Source organism: Ischnura elegans, chromosome 10 (genome assembly GCF_921293095.1).
Source record: "Ischnura elegans chromosome 10, ioIscEleg1.1, whole genome shotgun sequence".
Lineage (NCBI taxonomy): Eukaryota > Metazoa > Arthropoda > Insecta > Odonata > Coenagrionidae > Ischnura > Ischnura elegans.
In genome coordinates this window covers 100,782,451-100,809,180 of record NC_060255.1, presented here as the reverse complement: position 1 = coordinate 100,809,180, position 26,730 = coordinate 100,782,451, and the positions used below count along the sequence as shown (strand labels likewise).

The following is a 26,730-nucleotide window of genomic DNA, read 5'->3' as shown; positions in this document are numbered from 1 at the left end:
ACTGTCACTGAAACCATTGGCAACGATGGACTTATTATACTGTGAAACAAATCCAAGCGCCAGAGGCAGAAATCAAGTCAAGGAGCATGGCGTCAGAGCCACCCTTTGCTGCCCATCTAAGAGCACAATTAATTGGTCACATTGCTGCTCAAACATAGCAATACCGTATTTGTCTGAATATAGTCCACTGTAATGACTGCTCTGCATTTTCCCCACCTCTCGCCAACTTCCGTTCATCGCTCGCTGTTGATGACTCGCAATCCCACGGCATGAGCGACCGCTCACCTGTGGGGGTGATGTGTCGGCATACACGAGGCGACGACGGTTGGACGATTGGGGAGGCACGTGGAGGAGGCGTTGGACGATCGGGGAGGCGGGTGGAGGAGGTGACAGTCGGTTTGTAGAGCGGAATAAAGCATGTCGTAGAATGTACTGCTGACTCCTTAATTCATCATCCCGTTCCCTTGATGCGTCTCCGACGAACTCCCAACAGTCAATCGATTTACACCGCCCTTTTTTTTTTTTCAAAAAAGCCCATTTGGTACAAGTAAAGCGGGGACTATATCCAAACCTATTGTTTTTTCCCCGAAACTCAAGCCTCAAAATTAGGGGGGAGTCTATATTCAGAGGGGGACTATATTCGGAGAAATACGGTACTTCAGAGGGTTCAACCATGATATTCATGTCTTTGCTAACTATGGAGTTCTTCCCTGACCAAAACCTAATTCCCCTGATTTCCCTGACCAGTATAAACTCTTTGCATGAATTAAATGAGCCTCTAAGAAAAATTAGAATATTTTTACTCACTTACTTTAACATCCCACGTATTCAGTACTGCTACAAACAAAAGGGTTACCACAGATGCAAAGGTTTCAAAAATTTTATGAGCAATTTGATAAATATGAGGCATTTTCAAAGTGAAGCTCGGAAAGAATTGCCCACAGTAGAATCAAAAATTAATGATCAGTCCCCAGCTATAACCAGATTTGAAATTGGTCAACTCTCATCTGGAACACGTACGGCACTTGAATGGGGCTCTAAGGCCCATTTCTCTCTCTCCTGGTGGATATCCCATCAGGGTTCCCACACTCACTAAATTATAAAATTCACGGTTTTTTCCAAGTTTTCACGGTCAAAATGTCGTCAAATTCACGCTCTGTTGATGATCCATATTAGTCAGAAATATTGATCAAGTAACAATCACCGGCCGCACGTTAACTAAAAATTTAATAAACACGGCGGATGCCATGAATGCAAACGCAGCAATGAAAGTGCTCTCTCTCTCTCATGACGTCACCTATCATCGTTAGCAAAATTCAGTGCCAGCTAAGGGTTGTGAGTGGGAAAACAGAGGGAGCAGGTGTGTAGGGAGTGAAGAAGAGTCTGTTTTTTCGCCAGACTTAATGAACACTTTGGTCACCAATCTTCCAATCAGAGGCGTAAGGCCAATGTTTCGTCACGGCACACGGACCAATAAATGCGCTTCGAATATACGAGTGCAGATAAATACGTAGACAGTGACTGCGCGTGAATGAACTCGAAACATGATCGACGTATCGATTTTTCTTTTGATCCGTCAATCGATGGTCTGTTTGAGTGATCAAGTTTGAATGATTTTTAAGGTTTTACGACGACTTTCATGGCTATTTCCAGGTTTTTTCACAGTAGATAAAATTTACGGCTCATCCACGGTTTTAAGGTTTTCACGGTTGAGAGGGAGGCCTGTTCCATACTCCATGGACCCAGGTCACGACCCCTCCACCAATTTCATACTCATCTGGCTTAATTGGATACTTGGAGAGAGACCCGGTGTGGGCATTAGACTCCTCTTAACAAAAGGGGCAAAGGGGGGACCACGCCTGTTGACACACATGACTGGCGATTGGGAGATCCGAGTTCAACTTCTGGTTTAGCAAAATGATATTTTCCACGCAAGTTTTGTCCCAAGTGTGATAACTTTGCACTCATGCAAGTGATTGCGTACAAAGTATGCACTGGCTCAATGAAGTCCCTTGGTGCCACTCTGCAGCCATAAACAATTATTTTTCTCATGGCAATTCTTGCATATTACAAATAAGGGCCTCTTCCACATGGCTATAAATGTCCAATGGCTTCAACTACAGTCGAACCTAGATAAGTGAGTCTTCAAGGGACCGGCATTATTTTCTCACTTTTAGAGGTTTCTCACTTCCCCTGTTTCACACAAGACACCTCTCACTTATAGGGGTACAAATAAGGAAGGAAGGGAGGGAGGGGAGGTGAGTGCAGGGAATTCACAATTATAAAATTATTATGCATGTAATTACCTATAAATTTTGAAGTACAGTGGAACCTCGTTAAAGCAAGTACGGGCTATAGCGACACCCCCGCTATTACGAGAGATAGCCGATGCACCGTCAATTGACCCTATAATAAGCGTGTTAAAAAATTCGTTTTAACGAGACCCTTTAGGTGTTGGCTCTCGCCATAGCGAGGCTTTCACCGCCGGAAGACTTTCATGAAGACTCCTTAACCTCTGTAATTGCTAGCGATCTGTTAGAAATGAAGTTAATGGAGTGCTCAGTCTCAAATTTATGTGGTAAACTGTCGTTCGATAAATATAATGATTGACGAGACAATGCTTTGCATGATTTTTATTCAGTGCGGCGCTTATAAATTGTTTGAATAGTTAGTCGTTATTTGAGTAAGGAAATTTAGTGATGCAAAAAAACATCGCCTTTCGTCTGGATTTATGCTTACGTTTATCGGATAGATGTTTATCTGTCGCCGCACCACTCCTGTTCTTGTATATCTGTTCGCAACAGGTATATTGGCTATTATTTGCTCCACCTTCGGTAAAGCGACAATTCGCTATAGCGAGTGTTTATTAGTGCACCGTGGGGTGTCGTTATATCGAGGTTGCACTGTATTTACAATGTTCATTTGATGAAATAAGTTGATGTCTTTTACGATTTTCACGTGGCATTATTAAAATGATTTTTCATCTCATTTCTCTTATCAAAAATAGATAATTACCTTCATGAAATGACTCTACAACACCATGTCTCGATTCACTGAATTCGAAGATGCAACAATTTACATCTTTGAAGTTTTTTCTTTGAAACAATATCACTGTCTTTCTCTTTTAACTTCTGTTAAAGTGTGTTATGAATTCATGGAGTCATAAAGAATTTGTTCCCTTCAAGTCAACGTTAACAAAATTGTATACAAATTTAAAGTTTGAGTGTGACATAGGTTTCCCATTATTCCATTATGAGCCAAACAGTGTGCAAACATTTCCCAATCTGAAGTCGGCCAAAAAATCTCTCACTAAGAGAGGTTCCTAGATCCTCACTTATAAAGGCTTTCAAGGGTTAATATGTCGGGACTTGGCAATGCGTCCCACTCATAGAGGATTCTCACTTATCCAGTTCTCAATTGTTGAGGTTTGACCGAATCTGCCTCAAGACATGAGAAATGCTCATCCAATAACTACATTCTAGTAAAATTTTACACATTTTCTGTAGGTAAAATATTACTATACTGTGAATCAGTTATTGGAGGAGTCTTCTGACATGTGACCACAACTAATAGTATGATTTTATGCTGCACAAAGGTTAAGAAAACACTTAGCTGTTTCACAAAATAAAATATATTGCGACCGGTTTCGATACAGCGTATCATCATCTGGCAATTACAAGTATCAGTACACAGAATTTATACCCTTGAAGGCGTTAAAGGGTATAAATTCTGTGTACTGATACTTGTAATTGCCAGATGATGATACGCTGTATCGAAACCGGTCGCAATATATTTTATTTTGTGAAACAGCTAAGTGTTTTCTTAACCTTTGTGCATAATGAAGGAGTTTCACCATGTTACGCCAACCACCATCGCATTTAGTATGATTTTATGCGTACATATGGTGAAAGCTCTGTTTATCAAGTGCTCACACATCCAAATATGAAGAAAAAGCCTTCCCCAGTTCCATTTTCAACTAAACTAACCACTTTCCTGTCGTATGATTGCAACTTAACAGGGAGATATGATTATGTGCACTTTACCTAGCACATTTGCACTTAATTTCGCAAATGAAATATCGAAAAATGAATATTGACATTCATTTCGAAACACCATACATTCGAGGCTGTGTTGCACAATTTGTAGCATTGTGATTGTGGCTCCGGTATCGTCCAGGATTGGCAAGATGCATCGAATTGCTGTGCGAGAGCAGAAACCAAACTGCTGACAGCCAAAAGATTACATTGCTCTTCCAAAAGAGGATGGAAAATGGAGACAAGGGAAGATGTCCAAATAACATCCAAACAAAAGATCAACAAGAAGGATGGTCAGACTGAAGTCATGGATACGTCCGCAAATCAACATTGTGGAGAACTACGAGTCAACATCAAGAAGAAGAAAGAAATCAATTCCATAACAGTTTTATACGTACCATATTATTTTCATGGTTCAATATGACTACAAGCCCCCAGTGTAACTGACTCCCTCAAGTAAACAAATTCTCAACCACTTATGGCAGGGCCACGGAGAAGATGGTCCACCACAAATGATCACACGAAAACTTCAAACAACTTCTAAAATAAGGGAAGACTCGAAATTCAATAGGATTTTGAACACACAGTACTCCCCTTCCATAAAATTTTTGAAAAATAAAGATGTTTTTAACTCATTACCCACAATGACTTTGAGAAGTATTAAACTATGACACAAAACAGAAAAACCTCCCACTGTTGAACGGTTCTAGCCCTCAGGGGTTCTGGCGATGGAGCCACCCAGCTGGAAGGGGGAGGCGGAGAAATTCTGCAGATGACTGGGTTCCTTGCATTGCATATCTTAGCAACACCATCTTCCTTCAAATTCAATTCATTTTTCTTGATTTCCATAGCTCTACAGATGATTCAGGATTTGAAATTACGCAATTATTTCGGAACAGATTCTTTTTAGGCTCAGTTCAAATCTGGCTCTGAGCTTAAGAGCCACTGGTATTAAAAACGAAAGAATCAAAACACCCACCACAATTTAATACGCATCAATGCAGAAGGAGATTGAAAACAATGACAACAAGCAGCTTTCTCCACGTGAAAAGCTAAATGGGTGAGAAAATGACGCAAGAGACTACATAATAATCTGGTAGGATTTACTCCAGCTATCACGCAGTGATCAAAATAAGCATAAGGGAAAAAATTGTGAACTCACGGAAGTTGCAGCGGCACGCCCTCTGCCTCGTGCCCTGCCCCTCGCACGACCCCTCGCAGGGGTCACTTCAACGTCATCGTCATCCTCGACGACCACCTCGTCTTCGTCATCATCCCATCCTGCCTTCTGCCTGCCGCCCCTCTGCAAAACAACATTGGAGCAATCAGTAGGGATAGAATATGAGGCGAAAGCCCGTGGCCTGTGACAGTATTCACACACAGTACAGTGGCCCGTAAACATAGAAAAAGGGGAAAAAGTTTGCAGCGAATGAGTTCACAATTGGAAACCAAGAGTAGTGTATGGACATTGTGAAAACTTTATCCTTAAGAATGAGTTCCACCACAAGGAAATTAATAAAAATGAATTTAAAATGCAAAATATTAGACCTAAAAAGACTCAAACTTCCTTATTTAGCACCTACTGTATTTATCCTAACAGCCCCCAGTTTTTCTCCAAATAAATACACCAAAGGATGAAGTGCGCCATGAAAAAATATCTGACTCTGCCGGGATTCAAACCTGGATCTCCCGATTGCCGGTCAGGCGTGTTAACCAGTTTCACCACCAAGCCATTCTCTCAGAGCGAACTTCGGGAGGGGTTTTATCATACAAGATGTTGACGTCACAAGTCCACACTGTGGCACATGTGGCGAGGGTCGTGCTTACTAAGCCACTGTCGGGGTGAAAAACCCTTATTTTGTCTCTGGTCTGCGACGACGAATTTCAAAGCACTGTAGGAACAAGTGACTTTGTACGCAGTCACGCGCTCGGGTGCAAAGTTAAATACCGGCAATCGGGAGATCCGGGTTCGAATCCCAGCTAAGTCAAATATTTTTTCATGGCGAACTTCATCCTTTGGTGTATTTAACTTTGCACCCGTGCGCGTGACTGCGTACAAAGTCACTTGTTCCTGCAGTGCTTTTCTCCATATACCCCAAAAAAAAAGTTACACGGCTTACAAACATAAGAAAAACAATAGCCACTCACATTGGTTGCAGCGGCATGACCTTCCCCTCATGCCCTGCCCTGTGCACGACCTCTCGCAGGAATCACATCCATGGCATCATTTTATTTGAGAGTAAGTGACTTCAATGATTAATTAGGCAACCTGAACATCACCTAAAAGGTATAATCTACAGCTAGCTGTGTAAACATTCACAATTTCATCTTTTCTGAAGGATATTTTGGATGTAAATTATTTTGCTGTTGTTTAGCTGATAATTGGAAACCAGAGTCTATTTCTATCTTGCTCAGTTTGCTATCCACCCATTTCAAAGGAATGACTAAGAATTTGAAGCACGCACTCTGCATCATGACAATTCTGACACCCAAATTATAACATGAATTGTGCCGCTTGCATTTAAATTGCCACTTCCTTTTCAAAATTAATCTTCGTACCGAAATTCATCACATTTCCCAGCACAAGCCAATGCAGCACAAGAGACATAAATTTATACAGTTAAAGCTTTTGGTTTCCTTTTGCTGTTATTTCAAAACATAGAGTGACTTACCTCTTAACCAAGATTGTTTGGATAAATATGGGAACTGAAGGATCTTTTTCTGGCTTAAGAATGAGGGCATAATGCTGTTTAACTCGACGCTTCTATAAGTTTATATCCTAAGCAACTTACTGCCATGCAATCAACCTCAACAGGTGTGTGGTTAGAGTTGTTAAGGTCAGCAATAGTCATGTAGGGATCAAAAGAAGCATAAGAAAAACAAGAGCCACTCACGGAGGTTGCAGCGGCTCGCCCTCTGCCTCGCGCCCTGCCCCTCGCACGGCCCCTCGCAGGGGTCACTTCAATGTCATCGTCGTCCTCCACGACCACCTCGTCTTCGTCCTCATCCCATCCTGCCTTCTGCCTGCCGCCCCTCTGCAATGCACACAACATTGGATATGGAATGAGCAAGGATAGCAGTTGGATACAGCTGAGAAAGCAGAGATGAGCCCTTTTCCGAGAAGAGAAGGTTTTTGTAGACGCAAGTATTTAGACACTTGGAGAACAACAAAGTAGTGGCCTTCTATCAGGAAACAAACACTGACATGGCAATAAGGTTAAATTAATTTTGGTACCACTTTTTATTATTTCACTCACTTTTTCTTTATTTTGCCATGAAATGATTCACCAAAAGACTCACCCACTTTTGCAAATTCCACATGCAGCAATTATTACTTAACAACACCATTCGTCCATGTGCTTCATCTCACATAATGAATCACATTGACACAAAACTAATCTAAAATGCAAAATATGTTACATAAAAGTACCTAAAACTATTCACATCTTGAAGGCACATTGGTTGCCCAAACCAGCTCTTTTAATTTCCCTGCAGTTTTTTAAAGCAACTGATGGGTTTGGCACAAGATTAAGCAGGCACTTTCATATCATTCCTTTAACAAATAGCGATCACAAAAATTGTGAACAGTTTAAATTGTTTCACAATGGAAGCCAATAAATGTGTGGGCAAGAATGCTATCTTACGCAACAGCTGGAGGGTTAACACTTGGAATGGCATTGCCCATGCATCATATACACCACACTCCCTAATATCCTAATGGCTAATGATGGGGGGAGAGAGGGCACAAATAATCAGAAAATACGGATCACCCAAACTTTCACTCAAATGTCTTGTAATGTTCATTATTTACCTAAAGCAAACAATATGTTATTATTAGTGATGGGTCGGTTCGATTACTCGATTCTTCGATTCCTCGATTCTCGACCAAGAACCAGAATCGAAAACGAGTACTTGCCAAGGCGAAAAATTGATTCCGATTCCAGTAGTACTTCAAACAACAAAATATACGACCGCGTTTCCAACAGTCATTTGAATTTTTGCGCCACGTAATCGTAATAACAAAACACATATCTTCTAGGGATGTGCGAGTACTCGAAAATTCAAGTCGATCGAGTAGTTGGTACTCGACTCGAGCGTTTCGAGTAGCATTACGAATTTCAAGTCGAGTAGTTAAGGTTACAGAGCTTTCGAGGCTAGTAGGTCCAGCAATCTGCCGACAGGAAGCGCTATCATGAAACTCATGTAATAATGCAGTTTTTAAAACCGATGAGTCATTCTAATGCCTAGGCCTGGTAGTTTCAGCTTGCCCAATACACTATAGTTGTCGACGTGGGCGCCGAATACCTTTACGCCAGCCGCAGCGGCCGATCGTCTTCTACCCGGCGCACACTGGTCCGAAATCGGAAAAAGTTGGAATAAAGTCCAAAATGACCTTTTCGGGGATAGAGACTTCAAACTCAACGTAAATACTCATAAATCATTACCAAATATTGATTTTTATGCCATTTTACATAAATACGAACCTTTAGTGAGATACAGAGGCCCACACATGACCAATGTTTCCATGCCACGCGAGATATCGTTTTTCCTAAAAAAAATCTTTGAATTTATCCAAGTGGTTTTGCATAGGTATGAGTTTTATAGAATAAAAAACGCAATATTCCTTTGATCTGGTGCTTTGCCTATACTTTCAATGACTTTTGAAGATTTTGGCTCTCATCTGTCTGATTTTACAACGCCAAATGGCCGACCCGTTTTTCACGTGAAATTTGACATAAAGTAGACATTATCTTTCGTTTACGAAAAATATAACTCAGAAAATTTGAACCAAAATATAAAGTAGAGATTTCTAAAGAGTACTAATGAGAAATCATGAAAAAAAAAGTTTGCGACGAAGGAAATAAGAGCTATTTTTCAATCGCGCGTCACGGCTGAGCTACACGCTGCGGAACTTTAAGGCTCCGTAACTGAGGCCGATTTTTCAAGTTTTTTAAAACATTAGTCTTGAAAATCGTCATTTAAAGCATGGATAATCGTCTTCATTGACTTAAAACACTAAACTGAGGATGTTAAAAAGGATTATGTATAGATCGACTAGACCATTTAGCGCAATACTCGAGTGAAAATACTAAGGATTGGATATTTTTCGGGACCATCCCACACATAAGAAATATGCCTCGGGTATTGAAGTAAAGTGAAGAGATTAAGTCAGCATGCTCAAGAAAGAGAAAAATGAACTGTTTCCGTGAAAGGCAACAACCGTTACCCTTTTTTTCTTTCCACCTTCGCCGAGGTGAGTCGTGCGGTAGGGGGAGTTTTCACACCACAAGGCTATAGTTCTATAGTTGTTCGCTTTGTCCAATTGAATTCCATGAAGATTCAAGATCAAAAAAAATCGTTGATATAATTTTTAATAAAAATTCCAAAGTCTCCAAAATTTTGCAATTTTGGTAGGAAAGTACTTGACCAATAACACACGTGTGTAGCAAAAGGCAATTTTCTGCAGGCAGTAATACTGTAACATGGAGACGTCAAAACCTGCTGGCTGAGCATGTAGAATAATTGGTTTTTCTACTTGAGAATTTGAAAGGGCCAAATATTACATGATTCATATACGTAGTATGTAATCTTTATTATTACAGCTATGAAAATTTCTGTACTCAGGACTTGTAGTTTGGATATATGTATATATATTGTCGACATATTATGAGTGCCAATATTCTAAAGTAATACCTATCATGTAACACCACTTTTCAGGTATGCTCTGTTTTGAATTTTAGCTATTATATTTTAATTACATAGTAAAGATATGAAAGATGCTTTTGTCCACTGACTCTTTCACAGAGTAATATTTTTAAAGTGGTTTTCTTGTTTCCTGGAATTAAGTCATATTTTTCTTGGAGCCTATGCCATCAGAATCGATGGAATCGGTATCGGTAGAATCGGAATTGAAATGTCAGAATCGGAATCGGGATCGGAATCGATAAAATTCTGGAATCGACCCATCACTACTTCTAATTTCATAATTTACTAGAGATGTGCGAATAGTATCCGCAAATACTCGAATACTAGAAAGTATTCGATATTCGAGGTCTCGAATAGTTATGCGAAAGGTACCGCCTCGAATACCGTGAATACTTTTGAATTTCGCGTCGTACACTGTCGCACGCACGTCGTTGGTAGTTGACTCGGAAAAATGTACACAACTCTAGTCTTTTAGTGCATGCAGCGCCGGTATAGGCAAGTTGACGAACTACATCAAATTCTCGGGTCAGAGCGGTGAAAAGAGTTCGACGTGGGGAACCTAAATTGATCCGGGTGAAAAAATCCGAAAATCCCAGGTTTCCCCCACCAGGAAACTCCAGTGCCGTGGGATAGTAACATCGGCGCATTTCCCACGATCTGCTATCCCCCTCCATTCAGCATTTGCCTCACCCACTCTGACGCTCTCATCTTCTCCGAAATCAAACAAAAGGTCCTCGCTCGGGCAGGGGTCGTATTACGAAGACCTTAGATTCGAAACAATATCAAGTTACACGAGAACAATAAAGACGTGTCTCACGCCCCCTTTTCTAACCCACTGACCTTTTTCTGCCTACCTGCTTCGAAGTTCCCCATTTCTGGAGCTTAACTGCTGCATGAGTACCGTGGGATAGTAACATTAGCGCATTTCCCAAGATCCGCTATCCCCCTCTGAGGCTTTCCTCTTCACCGAAATAAAAAAAGGTCCCAGCTCACGCAGGGATCATATTACGAAGACCTTAGCTTCGAAAAAAATATCACGTTACGCGAGAAAAATAAAAACGTGTCTCGCACCCACCCCCTTTTCTCACCCACTGACCTTTTTCTACCTACCTGCTTCGAATTTCCCCCTGTCTGGAGGTCAACTGCTGCATGAGTCATCTACTAGCCCAAAAGGTGTCTAACAATGACTTTCGGAAATTATTATTACACCTTTATTGGATTGAAATATTAGTAATGTGCGCGTAATTTAAAAAAGAACAAGACCAAACGCAACGCATTTCTGACTTTATTAAAGCATTCTACGCGAGGAAATAAATGTCAAAATAGGACGGAGGCTTGGCATTCTGGCGAGACTCGATATGAGCAGCAGAGCTTCTAGGAAGTTGATGCGGTATTTTTTTCCGAAAACATATATCAAGTTACAATTTATGAGTGGTGCTATAAATCTTTATTGTTACAGTCCCAGACGAAGGGATATTTTCTCAGGATATTTGGTTTCTCCCTGATAGCAATTCCAATTCATCTTCTTATCTCGTGAGAACTCCCAAAGATGGACTGAAAATAATTGAAGAAAATCCGGTGGAGAAGAGCTTGTATTTTACAAAATGCCTCAGATTGTCAGCTAGCACTTGGCAGCAGGAGTGGGGGTAAAGCGATGTTAGTTGAATTAATTATATGCCCAATTGTTTCCATAAAATTAAAATATTCCATTAATCAGCTAAATTCCTGTTCGAATCCTTTCAAGGAAATCAAAATTACTCCCCAAAATCTTGTGATGCCTGCTGAATTGGCAACCGAGTCAAACATTCCAGCATTCATCATTTAGTATTCGAGGTATTCGAAATTCGAGGTATTCGAATATTCAAGCAATGATTTAATATTTGAATTCGATAATCGAATTCGAGAAATCTGCTATTCAACCCATCTCTATAATTTACCTAAAACAAACAATATATTACTATTTATGCAGTTATCCTGTTATTTAAGAGTGCTTCCCGGACTCATTGAGAGCTTTCTTCGCCATTTCGCTATCTTTTTAGCGGCGATAACATGGTTGTACTCGTATTATTAATGCTCCATGTAAGGCCTCGTCTCGAAAACCTCACATCCGTGGCTATGTGATCACGGATACAGAAAAGTGGTTTGCACGAATGCTTCAAAACCACTGCTCGACGTCGGAAACTACACTGTCAGGCACCACGCCACGTAGTCGCGTCTTGCACAAGTTGCCCAGGTTGCAACTGCTGTGGGATGTGTATCCATGATCACAGAGTGCGGTTGCGCACTCTGTGATCACGGATACACATGCCAGGCTTGGAAACCAGGAACACGGTGCTCCCGTGAATGCAGCTAGCGCATGATCATTTCCGTTTTATGAAGGGGATTCTATCAGAAATAATGAGCCTGGTGTATCCTAGCATTACTGCAGTAATCCCGATGATTTTGCGTCCGATTTTATATTTTTTACAAAGATCGCAAAAAAAACTGAATGAGAGTGAAAATCATGCACAGACAATCCGCAAACCGAATAAACCGCAGCCGGACAATCGGGAGTCTGCTGTAGTAATATTATTCCAAGGAAGAAACTCTCTTCCACATGGAGGCAAATACAAATGGAAATCAATTGGAAATACAAAAAAATTATATCCAGGAGACCTTAAACGTTCTCCAGTGAGCACCTACAACAATGCAATAGCCAACACATTGTCCACACTCCCAAAAAAAGTTATCCTACAATTTGGCCTGGGGACCTGGGGATTCTAATGGGCATAGACCCTTAGCGACCATGCAAGGAGCACCACGAGTCCCTTGTTATAGCCCTATTCTCTCCCTTCACTCAACTTTACCCTTGCTAACCCAACATCTTTCCTCTGGCCTTCAGTTTCCACATTTTCCTTTAACACACGATACAATTACACTCCCCATATCTCATTTGAAAGCTTCCTCCACTCGTCCCCTCTAAATGTTCCTCTCCTTACCCACCATCTCATCTACCAGTTCCACCTTCCTTTTCTTCCTCATTTCAAGGGGGAAAGGAAAGCTGAAGGCCTGAGGCCATCAATTTTTTGTCGTGAATACGTCGAGGAGAAGGCGACAGATTGAAAGAGTGAACAACATGGGTTTCATCATCTATCAAACGCTATCATAATCAAGAAAAATAATTCTAAAAATTAATGAGTAATCCCATTAAATGTAATAAAGTGCAAATACTCACCCCTCGCCCTCTCCCTCGGGCCTGTCCCGCCCCTGCTCCCCTTTTCGAAGTGCCACTCGAACCTGCACCTTTACCTCTAGCCTAAAAATATAATTTTTATAATTCATTGAAAGCGTTGCTTAATTGTGAACAGAAACACAAGAAATAAAATATGCAACAGAGTTAAAGTGACAGGCAACAAAATACTAATGATGATTGGATATTACCAATAACAACGATTTTTGTCAGATATTTGCATATTGACACAGGATAAAAAATTATTATCAAATAAAAAGCAACAAAAATAACTGCAGAAAGTATGTACAAGTGATCACAGAGTGGAGTTGTAAAAAGTATATAAGATACTTGTAATCATCTAAATTTAAAGAGAAAGCTTTCCCTTTGTATGTATTCTTCAGACTCTACCATCAACATAAACCACAAAATTAGATATGTATCAAATTCATTTTGATTTATTGGTTTGAATCTTAGTAAAACCTCCACAAATCCTTTCTTGATTATTTTTAAAAAAAGAGCAACTCACAATTGTTAAGACAACTTGACTTTTTGTTAGTGAAAGGCGAGCTTTGTAATTGAGGAATCCATTTGATGATATCCATGCAGATTCAACTCGTTGAAACATACAGTTGAGGACTTCAAATCTGGAAAGCTTGGGACCAAAGGGTTTTTTGGATTGCTCGTTTTCAGCACGCAGAAAAAATGGTACTTTTTTTTTTTTAAAGCAATATATTTTTTTTTTTCATCGCCCCGAAAACAGCTCATTTAAGGCCTTCTATATTGGAGGAAATAACATGAAATGACCACTATCACACACAATCATTCCCTGGGTGGGGGCAACTTACCCAGGCGGGACTCGACGACGCGGGCAGGCGACCTTCGGTTTGGCAGGCGAGGACTTAACACAGCCGGCAAATCGCAAATACATACATATATATCAAATCGCAACCGTAGCCTCCGCTGCATGAAATATACATGCTTAATACTGGATGAGAATGAGCAATGAATACTTCTTTTTCTTCATGATCAATAGCTTTCATTGATAGCATTCGCTAGCAGACATTGTGATACCTATCGATACCTTCCTTAGTCGGACAGTAAATCTATGTATATATATTCTTCTTATATGCATATATGCTTCTATATTTTGTTAATTAATCAATTTATAAATGCATTCAGGCTATAATGCTCAATATTTTAGATCCCTATGTGTCCCTGCCTAGGTTGTTAATGTATGTAAATAGTGTGTGCTAACTTCCTACTGGTCGCAGAACAAGGCTCAAGAGAGTGGTTCCACGAGGTGGCAATTCAATACACTATGCAGAGGAATTTCCAAACGCTCCGGATTTCTGGATTCCGGATTTGAGGTGCTCAACTGTATAGTATATTTTTTTCGCAGACATAGCAAACTTACAGGCTTAGCTTTCACTTGTTCATCCAAGTAAGACGCCAGATCCCTCTCTTCCTTTTCCCTCTCCATTTGTCTTTTCAGCCTAAAATTTTCCAATTCCTCTTCCACAGCATCTTCATCTGGAACAACATTTTCAGCTATCAAGTGATCAACTGTCTTTTTTATCTGGTATCTAAAGATGGAAAACACAGAACAAAACTTAAAATTGAAATTACTCCAAGAATAAAACTGTTATGAAAAAAACTATAAAAAAATAGGAACCAAATTTACATAATTACATATTTTCTCTTCCAAGAGAAATCAAATTCACTCATTAACACTTTGGAGAACTTTTTCCTCTAGCCCTTAGGTGGATTCAATTTAATGATAGAAGAAAATGTTTTTTGTTCAGGAAAAATCCATAAGAATAAAAGGTGATTCATTAGAATGTTTACCATGTTAATAAACTAAACCAAAATTGAATTCAATATTAAAAAATGCAATAAAGAAACAAATGAATCCATTGAGGTGATTTTGATAATCAATTAAATATACTTTTACACTCGAAATGCATCAACATAAGTTTCTGAGCTCCCGTTTGGCGGCACACCTATTTTATATCTGTCCCCCCAGCCATGTAACTTTCAACATACGAGGCAGTTTTCCTGATATCCTGATCAGTTATCCACCAAACATGTCAGTAGCATGTGATATCGAAGAGAATTTGAAAAGTAAAGGAGCATACTGACTGATTGATTGATTGGGAATTTAGGTTGGGACCTTATGCTACCTGTACACTTAGAGCTAGCGGTTCATTGCGCTGGCCACCAAAAAGAGATCACTAAGGCTCCTGCACCGTGGTAAATAAAATCTTCAAACAGCGGTTAAAAAAAGGTTAAAAATTGGTATAAAAAGTCGGTCTGAAGATCACTTTGCCACAAGTTTTTCATGGTTCTATTCATTCAAGTGGCCTTTATTATTGCCTATATATGTAATGTTGTACTTTGACTGCTCTCTACATATACAGGGTGTGTTAATTAAGTTTCAAGACTGATTTTTTATCGCGCAGCGGAGCGCTTCCAGACCGGTCACGTGGCCCTGGCTGGGTGGAGGGGGGTCTCAGGTAAGCGACCAATCAACGCCAGTTGCCGGCAATATGCTGGAGTGAAAGCATCACGTGCGAAGTCGGAGTGTGTTTGTTGATCATGTCGAAACATCGCAAGAGTGAAAATGCAGCGTTTGAAGCAGCAGCGTTATTCCATAAAATTCTGTGTCAAACTAGGCAAGAACGGCGTGGAAACGCTTCAGTTGCTTCAACAGGCCTACAAAGAAGGAGCAATGTCACGTGCGATGGTTTTCATGCGGCATAATCGGTTTAAAGATGGCCGCGAAGACGTCGAAGATGATGATGGTGCTGGAAGGCCTGCAACGTCGCGGAACGAAGAAAATCTGGCCAAATTGCGGCAAGTTTTGAACAGTGACCGACGCTTGAGCATTAGACTCATCGCGGATAGAATGAATTTGAACTACAGTTCCGTGTTTCAAATGGTTACTGAAGATTTGAGAAGAGATGAGTCTGCCCGGAGAAGAAAGACGAGTGGGTGCTGCACCACACAACGCTCCCGTGCACACGTGTCTCGCCGTCACCCAGATTTTGGCCAGAAACAAGGTGGCAACGCTTCCGCAGCCACCCTATAGCCCGGACCTCGCCCCCAGTGACTTCTTTTTGTTCTCCCGTATGAAGAAGAACTTGAAAGGGAAGCGGTTCGGCACAGTCGCAGCGGTTCAAACGGCTTCGACGCAGAGTCAGAACACCATTCCAGTAGAGGAGTTTCAGGAAGCCTTCCGACAGTGGAAAACTCGCTGGCAGCGGTGTGTCGACTCAGAAAGAAACTATTTCGAAGATTTTTAGTCCGCTACATATAAATTTTTAATAAATTTCTTTTCCTGAGACCAGTCTTGAAACTTAATTAACACACCCTGTATAGTTTGATTTTTGTAAAGAGAGTAGCAAAATCTATTGTGTGGATGGTCCAGCTTGTTAGGAACCTTTCTTGCTTGAGTTTATCGCAATGACCGAGTGCCTCTCGTAGAAAACAAAAATTACGAATCCAGTCTACCCAAGCATTGCTGAATTTACTTACTATCAAATACATAAAACCTATCAAAAGCATCCTTGTCAACAAGAGTAAATATGTTAACCATTTTAGGCATTCCACTAGGTAAAAACACATGCTTTGCTATGGGACTAATGCATGAAAGCCACATCCTAAACTCTACATTGCCATAACATCAAAAAATTAGACTGAAACAAATTGTTAGCTCAACGGCGGATAACCTGAAGGGAAGCCACTGAAAATTAGCAAAAGTCGGCCATTTTGAAAAATGAAGTTTGAATGGCGACTGGCTTCCCAGAATAACAAATTTCTAAACTGGAATTTCATTGAAAGGGGGTGCAGCATGTGAACGTTTGATTTAATACATGCCACCTTACTCGGATGCAAGAGGACATGGAGAGCAAGTTCTCAGGGCATTACATCAGTCGCGCCGGAGTTACGCCCAGAATGAATCTACTCCAAAGCATTCAGAGTGAGCATTGAGTCATTTCTCGGAGCATTTTTGGATTTGCGTAGTTCTAAATAGATATTAGAACTCATAATTGGTGGCATACTGATGTATACAAGCCAAAAGCCTTAAAATTCGCATGAATACCAAAATTATGCTTAAAAACACAGAAATAAATAAGAAAATTCACATTTGCAAAAATCAAGTGATCACCCATAGAGACCAATGTCCTTGCTTACAGCCTGCATGCCCCCAACAGATACATCTCTAGCCTCCTTGGGCTCCATGAAATATGCAATCAGGTGCCTGATGTGAGTTCTCGTAATTGCAGGACATTGGCACGGCAGAAGAGTTGTTTCCTCGCAGAGTCCAAGATACCCAGAAGGAGTAGATGCCCCATTGCATTACCATAGTGGCAAGTGAGTAAGCCCACTAATGTTTGAAGTTGACATCTTTTCATAAGTAGAAGTCACCTCGCAAGTCCTGAACTAGGTAGGACCCTCAACAAAGAGTTCAGCCTATCGTTGTAGTTTCCTGCCGGATCCTTGATCAAAGGGTAAGATCCCACATTCCGCTCACATCTAATCCCTTAGAAGGTAAGCAACTCGCACAAATGGCTCAGGGCCAGTAGAGGTCAAGGAGCAAGCAAATCACCACCAACTTGACCCCCGACCCAATGCTCCAAGGACAATGGCAGAGTTAGGCATAGAAAATAGGCATGACCAACAACAGCCCATCTGGCCACAGTTGTCTCAAGACGGAAGAAAGGGGGCAGAGTACCCTAGCACACGTACCAGTAACTAAGCCAATCGATACCCCCCATTTACCAGCCACACCCTCACCTTGCCATTAAATGTGTCTCTTGGAAGTGAATCATCAGAGAAGGCACTTTTTTTGTCTAGGGCGTATTGAATCCCTTCTCATTAGGTGCCTTTGTTCACCATTGACCATAGGTATCTTCATTGAATACCTGCCAACCTTGGCACCTACTCTTCTTACAACCCTCGCACCTGCCAAACGACAGCTTGACGTTATTGCAAAGCTTATATTATTACAAAGCAAAGTCAGCCTGCTCAATTGTAGTGGTGCACCACTAAAAACTTCACTAACATCTTCCTAAGGGAAATATAAATGGATACGCAGTTTTTGCTTCACTACTGTCCTCATGAAGAGAAAAAAAACCATTATCAGGAAAGAGGGTGGGACCAATACAGTTTACAGCAGATCCTCGTTGATACATATAAAAGTTATGGTGAAATTTGTGCTATTATGAAGCCAAGACATTGTCCCAACCAATGGGATATGTTAACACATGGTAAAATAGACAATACAATGATTTTTTGAACATCTTGCCCAACTTAAATTGACATTTGGATATCCTATCTTTGGATATACTGAAGTATATAGTAGCTCAACTTAGCGATTCTATTGTATAAGCATGCATTATTATTTTAACCAATCATGATACATACTTAAACAACTCTGAAACAGCATCAGTTTCTTGTTTTTCAACATATCGCACGACACTTTCAAGCAGGCCCTTAACTGATAACACCTGGAACACAAGAATTTGAAAGCCATTGATTTACACACTTGAACAACCAACCAACAACCATTTCAATCACAAAAATCAAATTCAAAACCAATATACTGATTCCTCAATATTTTCCTGTCATGGCAAACACTATAGAAATGTAATGCATTTATTGAAGTTACAACCTGAAAGCTTCATCCTCAGTTGTTCAAAACAAAACAGCAATCAAAAGATAAACTACAGCAAATAATGAATGTAAACAACAACAACAAAATATAAACATGCAAAGTTGATTAGAGTACATGTATAGGAAAAAGTTTTTGGATGTTAACTTTTGAATGCTAACTTCAATCATAGACTTTCTCATAGCAACTCATATCTTCATTGGTTTTCGAGATCAATTGAGTCTCGAGCCAAAACTCTCAAGACACCTGAGGAGATCCCAAAAACCTGAAGAGACAAAAAAAATGTTCCCATACCTCCAACTCCCTCCTCTTCTTCTCTCCTTTATCATTGGACATTTGCCCACCTCCTTCAAAGTACTGCTCCACCACAGTCTCCACACGGATCTCTCCCAGCCGGTCTTGTTGCTGTAAACCCAAAAAAAAGACATTGAAATAAAGCTGAAAGCATTAAACGTTCACGAGTGGTGACCTTATGTAAGACAGAATATTTTTTTGGTATCCCCAAGTCAATTGTAAGGATGGCCGATATTACTTCTCTGTCATTGATCTCATCAGGGCTAATAATCTCACTTACATTGCACCTCAGTGCATAGTACATCCACTCATATTAGTACACCTCAGTACATCCACTTGTAATGACCACAATCATGACATAGTCCTGTTTTTAAGTAAGTAAAAGCCTTTACCAGTCACAAAAGGCCTTTTAGCCAAGTAATAAGGAGACAATTAAAATGCGATCTATGGTTTATTCAATAATTGCTCAAGCATTCTCAAGCAGAAACCTATCCATAGCACCTAAATTCCTCTTCTCAGACTATAAACACAAGCAAACTCCAACCGCTGTCATGCACTGTGAAAAACTCCACCGAAATATGCCGAGCATCTCCAAGCCCTTATAAATCAAAGAAATTGTGAACATTCAACGATTGTTTGGTTAATGCTGATGAGCTTAATAACATAAAGACGAGTTATAAAGTAATACTCAGTGCCACATTCAAGTTCTCAGAGAGAGGTAAGTCAACTAATGGTAATTATTTTGATGTCCAGATTATAATGTTCTGATCATATGGACTTGAGCAAGGGGTATCTTATGTCAGAAATAGTTGGGTGAGTGAGAAAGACTTGGTGGAGGGGTGAGAGCACGGGCTGAGGCAAAGAAGAGGCAACAAGCCAATGAAAAAATGGGAGGTGGGCCGCCCCTCTGCAAACAAACTGCATCACTGTCCAGCGACCGAGCCACAAGGGATGTGTCCACATGTTTGACTGCTGTTGCCAGCCATCCCAGTGGACCTTGATTGGGGAGAGCTGATAAGTTTGTATTCGCAAAAAAATTTACCATGAATAATACCATTTGTCAATGTTTAGAAATGTAATCAATAAACTTGACTGTAAGGGCTTCAACTACTTCAGTCAACAGAGATTAGAATGGATAGATAATTGATCAATTACTTGCAAAGGCCTTTGCCATAAGAAGTAGATGCTCTCATGATTTCTGTGTTTCCACTGCTTTGTTACATGTCTGCTGACAGTTTTTCAGGCAATCCCACCCGCATCAGGTCTGGATTGGAGATTGATGCAAAATGAGCCTCAATATTTACACTGAAGTGTTGGAGCTGAAAAATGACCACCATCGACATACATAAACAAGCCCATTTGTCATTAATCTCCACTTTTGACCTGGAGATGCAGGAAAAGCTGTCATCATCAGACACGAAACAATGCGGTGGAAACCTGTAAATCATGAGAGCAACTAATTAATTATATCAATAAAAAACTGAATCATATATGTAGTGCAATTACAAGAATTCAGTATCCCCACTCCATGATTTACAGGTGGCCATCGGATATCCCAAGAGAAATGTGATTTTTGGCGTCTCCAAATGCTCATAGCTAGAGATTGCGAGTGACCTTGGTGTAACACACAGCGTTCAGTGTTTACTGCACTTCTCATTTGCTTTTTTTACTGCTGTTGATGCCCATTTTTACCAACTTGGTCAGATGCCTCAACATGTACGCTAGTTTCAACAAACAAATCCTCAAAATTTGCAAATATTTTTTCAATTGATAACATCAAGTGTATTCATAATGACAGTTTCGACTGAGTAACTACTATCAAGATTGGCAAAAATGTTTAGATAAAAGCCAAGATGTATCAATTTCATAATGAAAAGTCAGAAAATGTAATAGTGTAAAATATTAAGTCGTTTGAATAAAAATGGGACAAAAATGTCCCATTTGCAGTTTCACCTGCATATATTTTTTCTTCAAAATCAATTAAAAGTCACCAAGCCCCATCATTCTAAAAAATTATTGAATGAGAGAGAACACTGAATTATCTAATGGCACAAAAATATGCACAACATATGCGGTTCTAGTGTTAACATGCGTAGAACTACCTTTCTTAAAAGCCTCAAGGACATCTAGAAAAGATACTCTATGCCCTACACTCTATGCTAGATCTCTCCGCTAATGTCAAGAGAATAGAGGAGGCCCATGACCCCTGTGGCCTTCTGCCCCACTGTTTCTTCTCCTGCAGAAATCTTTCACGCAGATAAAAACTGCTAAAATCTCATAACAACTTACCTCAAAAATATTTCATCACGACCTCCTAATGTAGTTTTGCAATTCAACAGTTGGACATCTATAATTAAACGTCACTACCAAAAGCTAATTGAATTGAGATTGGTATTGTAAATGATAGGGATGGACAGAAGCAGGATTTTTTCCCAATCAGATCAGATATTTGTTTCAGGTGCCAGATCTTCGGATATTTTCGGATACAAATGCATTTTTAATTGCCTCCAATGAAACAATGTAATTATTCATATTTCTTCTGGGTACTTGTGATCAAAGGAATGCTATTTAGATTTTCATACATATCTTAATATTTTAACTGATTAAAAATTATTTTCATAAGCTTTCAAGTTATTTGACAGTATTCAAATTTTCCTCACGCACACTTCCCCAGAATTTTGTCACTTTCACATTATATGCTGACTTGAGTTTCACCCGCAAGTGCTTTAGTTGTGGTGAGGTAGATTATGCACTTACTTGCGATAGCTTCACGACATATTGCCTGCAAATGGCATACTTTAAGCTCTCCGTATCTCAATAGAAACGTTTCCATGCAATAAAATCCATTTTTTTTAGAGATGGGTCGAATAGCAGATTCCTCGAACTCGAATATCGAATACGAGTATTATTTCATACGTCGAATATTCCAATACCTCGAATACTAGAATTTTGCAAAGCATATTAAACGTATGTTTCTCCTTCTATTTCACTTGATGAATGTATAAATAAAAAGGTATGCAGTGGAACCTTGATCAATCGTTTTTCAAGGGGATGGACGAAAAAAACAATGAATGCGGGAATGTTTAACTAGGTTGCCTATGCAGCGGGAAACCCAAGATTTCGGCGAGTAATTGTGATTTCCTTTAAAGGATTCAAACAGGAATTTAGCTGATTAATGGAATATTTTAATTTTATGGAAACAATTTGGGCATATAGTTTATTATAACATCTCTTTCAAATATCCTTAGGGGACACACCACCTCGCAAAAAAATGATTGCATGCCGTCTCCGCATTTACACTGCTACGATGGATTTCTGTCTGATGCATACATTCGTATCTACCAAACACCATTACAGCGGCACGCCCATCTGATACTCGGATTCATCCAACTTCTTATTTTCAACAGGTGTAGCTCGCTTTACCCCCACTCCTGCTGTCAAGTGCTAGCGGACAATCTGAGTCGTTTTGCAAAATACACGTGCTTCTTCACCGGGTTTTCTTCTTCTTCAATTATTTTCAATCCATCTTTGGAAGTTCTTACGGGATAAGCAGATGAATTCTAATTGCTATCAAATAGAAGCCAAATATCCTGAGAAAATATCCCTTCGTCTGGGCATGGGCTGATGGAGTGACGAGGGTGGTTTCCTGAAATCTGCGTCTTAGTTACTTTTGACGTAATTATTATCCTACAGCGATGAGATTCCCCCAAAGGTTGTTCAATCTCTTGGGAAGGTTCATGCTATGTGCCTGTAGCGTTTTGTCTGATAATTTCCCACGCCTCATTCTGTAGCATAACCCCTACAAGAGGTTTTAAACAAAATGGTTCACGAGTAGCATCGTAGTGCGATGATGCATGCGAAGAGAGAACTCTTTCCACTCCCTCGTATGAGACGCTGCATCCAATGAAGCATTAATTTAAAATTTTGGATCCAGATCCAATGTCTTCAGCAAATTTGGATCATAAGTATCTGGTGAAGGGTAATATCCATCCACAAATATTTGGATCCGAGTCATCTGCGGATATTTGGATCTGCTTTATTAGGGTTCCCTGCATCAAGTAATCTTGCATCAGCAAAATTTAGGAAAAACTGCTGAAAATATCATAAGTGAATTCATAAAATGGTTTGTCATCAAACTAATGTGCTACAAAAGCTCTCTGTTGATTATGTTCCTTCAACAAATGCCTCTTCTGCTGAATATGTTCTGTTCTCCACCTCTGATTTTCTACCTATAGTCATCCGTTATCCAACTAACTTAAAAAAATAAAGTATCATGACAATATTTTTAATTTCAATTATTAATTTTTTAATTAATACCTTCAAGCAAAAGACTTATAAAAATTAATTTTTCCTTCCATCAAGTTCATAGAAACCTCAAAAACCAAAGATTGTCCCAGCACACTTTTCCACGTTGATAATGTTAAATTAAGCAAATTCCTGACAAAATACAGTCGGATCCGGATTTAACGTCTTCGCATTTAACGTTTTTCCGCATTTAGCGTTTATTTTTTTGGGTCCCGATTCATTCCCTATTAGGACAATGTAAAAATTATCCGTATTTAGTGTTTCCGCATTTTGCGTTTTTCCGCATTTATGGTCGTAAAAATTTGTCCCGCTCAAGATTTTTTTGCCCGATTTAACGTTTTTTCATGACGGTTCATCCAAATCTTCGAATTTATGCTTATCAACAAGAACAGTCTCATGAAAGTTAACCAAGAGTCGATAGAATCTACCGGGGGAACGCTTCTTCAACTGCTTTCTTCCGCGAGCGCAGCGCTGCGACCTTCATCTCGCAAGTTGGGTGATTTGTCTTCTCGTAACGTTTCGTTCCCCTTCTGATCCAAACACCAGACACTTTTTGTATCAGATCCGATCTAATGGAGCAAAGTCATTCCTTAATATCCTCGAACTACCTTATCCTTCACTTCTTGAACTTGACTTCGATGATACGTGACCACTGATGACACGAGTTATCCTCCGAGGGCAGCTACAATAATGGTTTTCTCGTTATGTTTTCAATTGATGGCTTATGCCCCTTTCAACTCTACTCACTACGGGTAGTCGATTATTAGCCCAATATTTTTTCAGTCGGCTACTTTCTCTTTTCAAAAGAGGAGGCCCAATATCAATTGCGCAGTTCACTAGAAGATTCTTTCTATAATCCATTCCAAGGTCAGTTTCCACGGAGGAACAGCGAAAGAACAGAGGAAGTGTTTCCCTTATCATGACCATGACTGAGAGCATTCTTTCCTTACGGAACAACATTATTTTACATCGTAATTTAGATATCCCGGAGCCAATTTAACGACATGCGGCTGGTTGATATCGCTCTCGATTCAAAAATATTTATCTGGTGCTAATTAATGTCAAAAGAGAATGACAATCGGAGTTTTGACGAACTATCACGGTCCATGACTCTAAATAAATCGCTCATACTGGAAAAAAAATCACCGCATACTCACGGTAAAATAGATGGGCGCGGAAAAATACGAAAATCCGGCAGGTATCCCTTGGTGGTTGACTTCGACATCATAACCCTGACGAAATTGCCAAACTCCAGAGGCACTGACAATTTTTCGGATGAAATCCAGTTCTGTTGAAGATTAAACCTTTTCACTTAACAGAGTTTAGCTAATCGTTATTCAAGGTCCAACCAAATTTTATTAAAAGCTGCCGAGAAACAAGGCGAGTCGGAGTCAAGGTGATCAGTGCGCCGCGTAAGCAACTTCTCCCGGCTCCATTCGACCTGCATAAGGCCGCGGATATATGACAACAAATCTGGTGTTATCATCGAGTTGAATCACCATCGGCTTGTACGCATACCAAAATAAGATTCTACTTTTTTGGATGACCTCGAAATCCAAAATGTGCGCATAGGAGGCTTTTTAAAGGCTCAGAAATCCCTTGTTTCGCCGAGGCAACAGAAAACGTTAAGTTGGCAAAATTCCAGAAAACCTCCCTACTAGATATTCGGTAGTTGAGAATTCGGGATTAGCAATCTTCTGCTGTCCCTTTATTTCACTCATTCCTCATGATTTTTCGAGTACCTACTTACACCTTTTCTTACTATATTAGAAATGCTATAGTCACCTACAGGTCACTTTTACAGAAAAAATTCTAAATTTCATCGAGACCACTGAAATATGCTTAAAAATGGAATCACTAATGTCCATAATAATAATCTGTGTGGGAATGCTTTTAAGTTGATGTTTATTAGAATTTTCTTAAAAGATTTCATTAAAACAATTGTCATCCTCTCATCACTTATTTTTACTACCCATTTTTTTAGCTGATTCCTGAAAAGTATTATCCAACCTTCATAGGGCAGAGAACATTTCATTAAAGAATTTTTTGCTGCAATCAGCACCTTTAAGTTACTTATAATAATATTTTTTATTCATAAAAAGCCATTCCAATCATTACAGACCCTAAAACCTGAAAAAAAACGGCAGGTCCTCATTTAGTGTTTTTCCGCATTTAGTGTTTTAAATTTTGTCCCCCCTGAAAAACCTTAAATCAGGATTCTACTGTACTCAAATATTTGGAGAGACTGAAATGACAGACCAAAAATAATTTCACTATTTATACGATTTTTTTTGCAAAATTAAGGACATTATTTACACACTCCTCTGATTGCAGAGAGCACATGGTCTGCATTGGTGGTGCTTAGATGTATTGACATGGCCATTCAGAAGCATCCATTCATTGCATGCGCACCTACCTCTCTCGCTGCCTCCGCCGCCTGCATTAAAGCATCCTCGTCCAATTTCTCCTTCTCACCCCTTTCCCTCTTGACGCCTTTCATCACTTCCTTCTTCTGCAGAATCATATCATTCGGGTTGGCAACCTTGCAGAAACCAATGAAGGAGGAGGGAAACGATTAGCCCTTGGGTCAATTAGGTAGAAAGGAGAAAATTTCTAGAAACAAAAACTTGCTATTGCATTTCGGTTAAATTTAATCCCATTAATCTGAAAGCAATTAGCTCCCAGTAAATAATGTTTATTAACTTTATAATCACTCACAACATAATTCAACGTACATTAATGTTTCCAACATGAGAAAATTTTGGAAGCAAGAGACAGAGGACCTACATTTGGACTGTCATGATTTACAAGATTTATGACAAGTTATTCTCCAAACTTAATTTTAAATATGTACTTTAAAGTCTCCATTAAATCTTAAACTTAGCTTTTGTGGACTATAGGAATGGAGAAAAATAAAGCTTTATTTTGAATAAAACAGATGCATTTTTTACCATAGCTTCCAAAACTAAAGCATAATAAAACTTACTTCCTCAGAGTAATAATTTCCAACTCTCACAGGGTTGATCATCTGACTGAGGTGGTTATATTCAAGCCTCAACCTAACTAATGGCTTCGTGGGCTGCTTCTCGTGCCCTATAGAAAGAAGGGTTTATAAAGTTGGATAGTGCTACACTGAAGTTAGCAACTGGTTAGCAGCAGAGATAAAAAAAGTCACCTTCATTTGCAGAAAGTTTCCCTAGTTATAATGGTCTAGATTTCCTCTAACTATAGCTAACTTCGATTTATTTTATTCATAAAGTCAAATAAAATCAGTACAAATAGGCACAAAAGAATAAGTAGTTTCTAACAAAGGCTTTTCAGGGATCAAATGCATTGGTTATCACGTTTCATCCACTTTCTCCACATGATGAGGGCAATGTTCCGACTACCATGCCGTCAGAATCCTCGAGTGTAATTAAGACATCACTACCATGATAGATACATGGACAAAATCCAAAAACCAATCCAGCTGTTCAAAGCATTATTTATATAATCATAAACTGTCC

General features: G+C 39.7%; 1 protein-coding gene across 6 annotated transcripts in view; it reads right to left on the bottom strand.

The window, feature by feature from the left end:
* The window catches only part of LOC124166548 (double-strand break repair protein MRE11), a 53,236-nt gene that overhangs the window by 1,180 nt on the left and 25,326 nt on the right, over window positions 1-26,730 (bottom strand). For all 6 annotated transcript variants that reach the window (XM_046544100.1, XM_046544102.1, XM_046544101.1 and 3 more), the window contains 8 exons: window positions 26,211-26,317; window positions 25,641-25,766; window positions 18,920-19,030; window positions 18,379-18,461; window positions 14,366-14,534; window positions 12,955-13,035; window positions 6,929-7,069; window positions 5,197-5,337 (listed from right to left, as the gene is read on the bottom strand). In XM_046544100.1, the coding sequence (XP_046400056.1) occupies window positions 5,197-5,337; window positions 6,929-7,069; window positions 12,955-13,035; window positions 14,366-14,534; window positions 18,379-18,461; window positions 18,920-19,030; window positions 25,641-25,766; window positions 26,211-26,317 (959 nt within the window). The remainder of the gene's footprint in view (window positions 1-5,196; window positions 5,338-6,928; window positions 7,070-12,954; window positions 13,036-14,365; window positions 14,535-18,378; window positions 18,462-18,919; window positions 19,031-25,640; window positions 25,767-26,210; window positions 26,318-26,730) is intronic.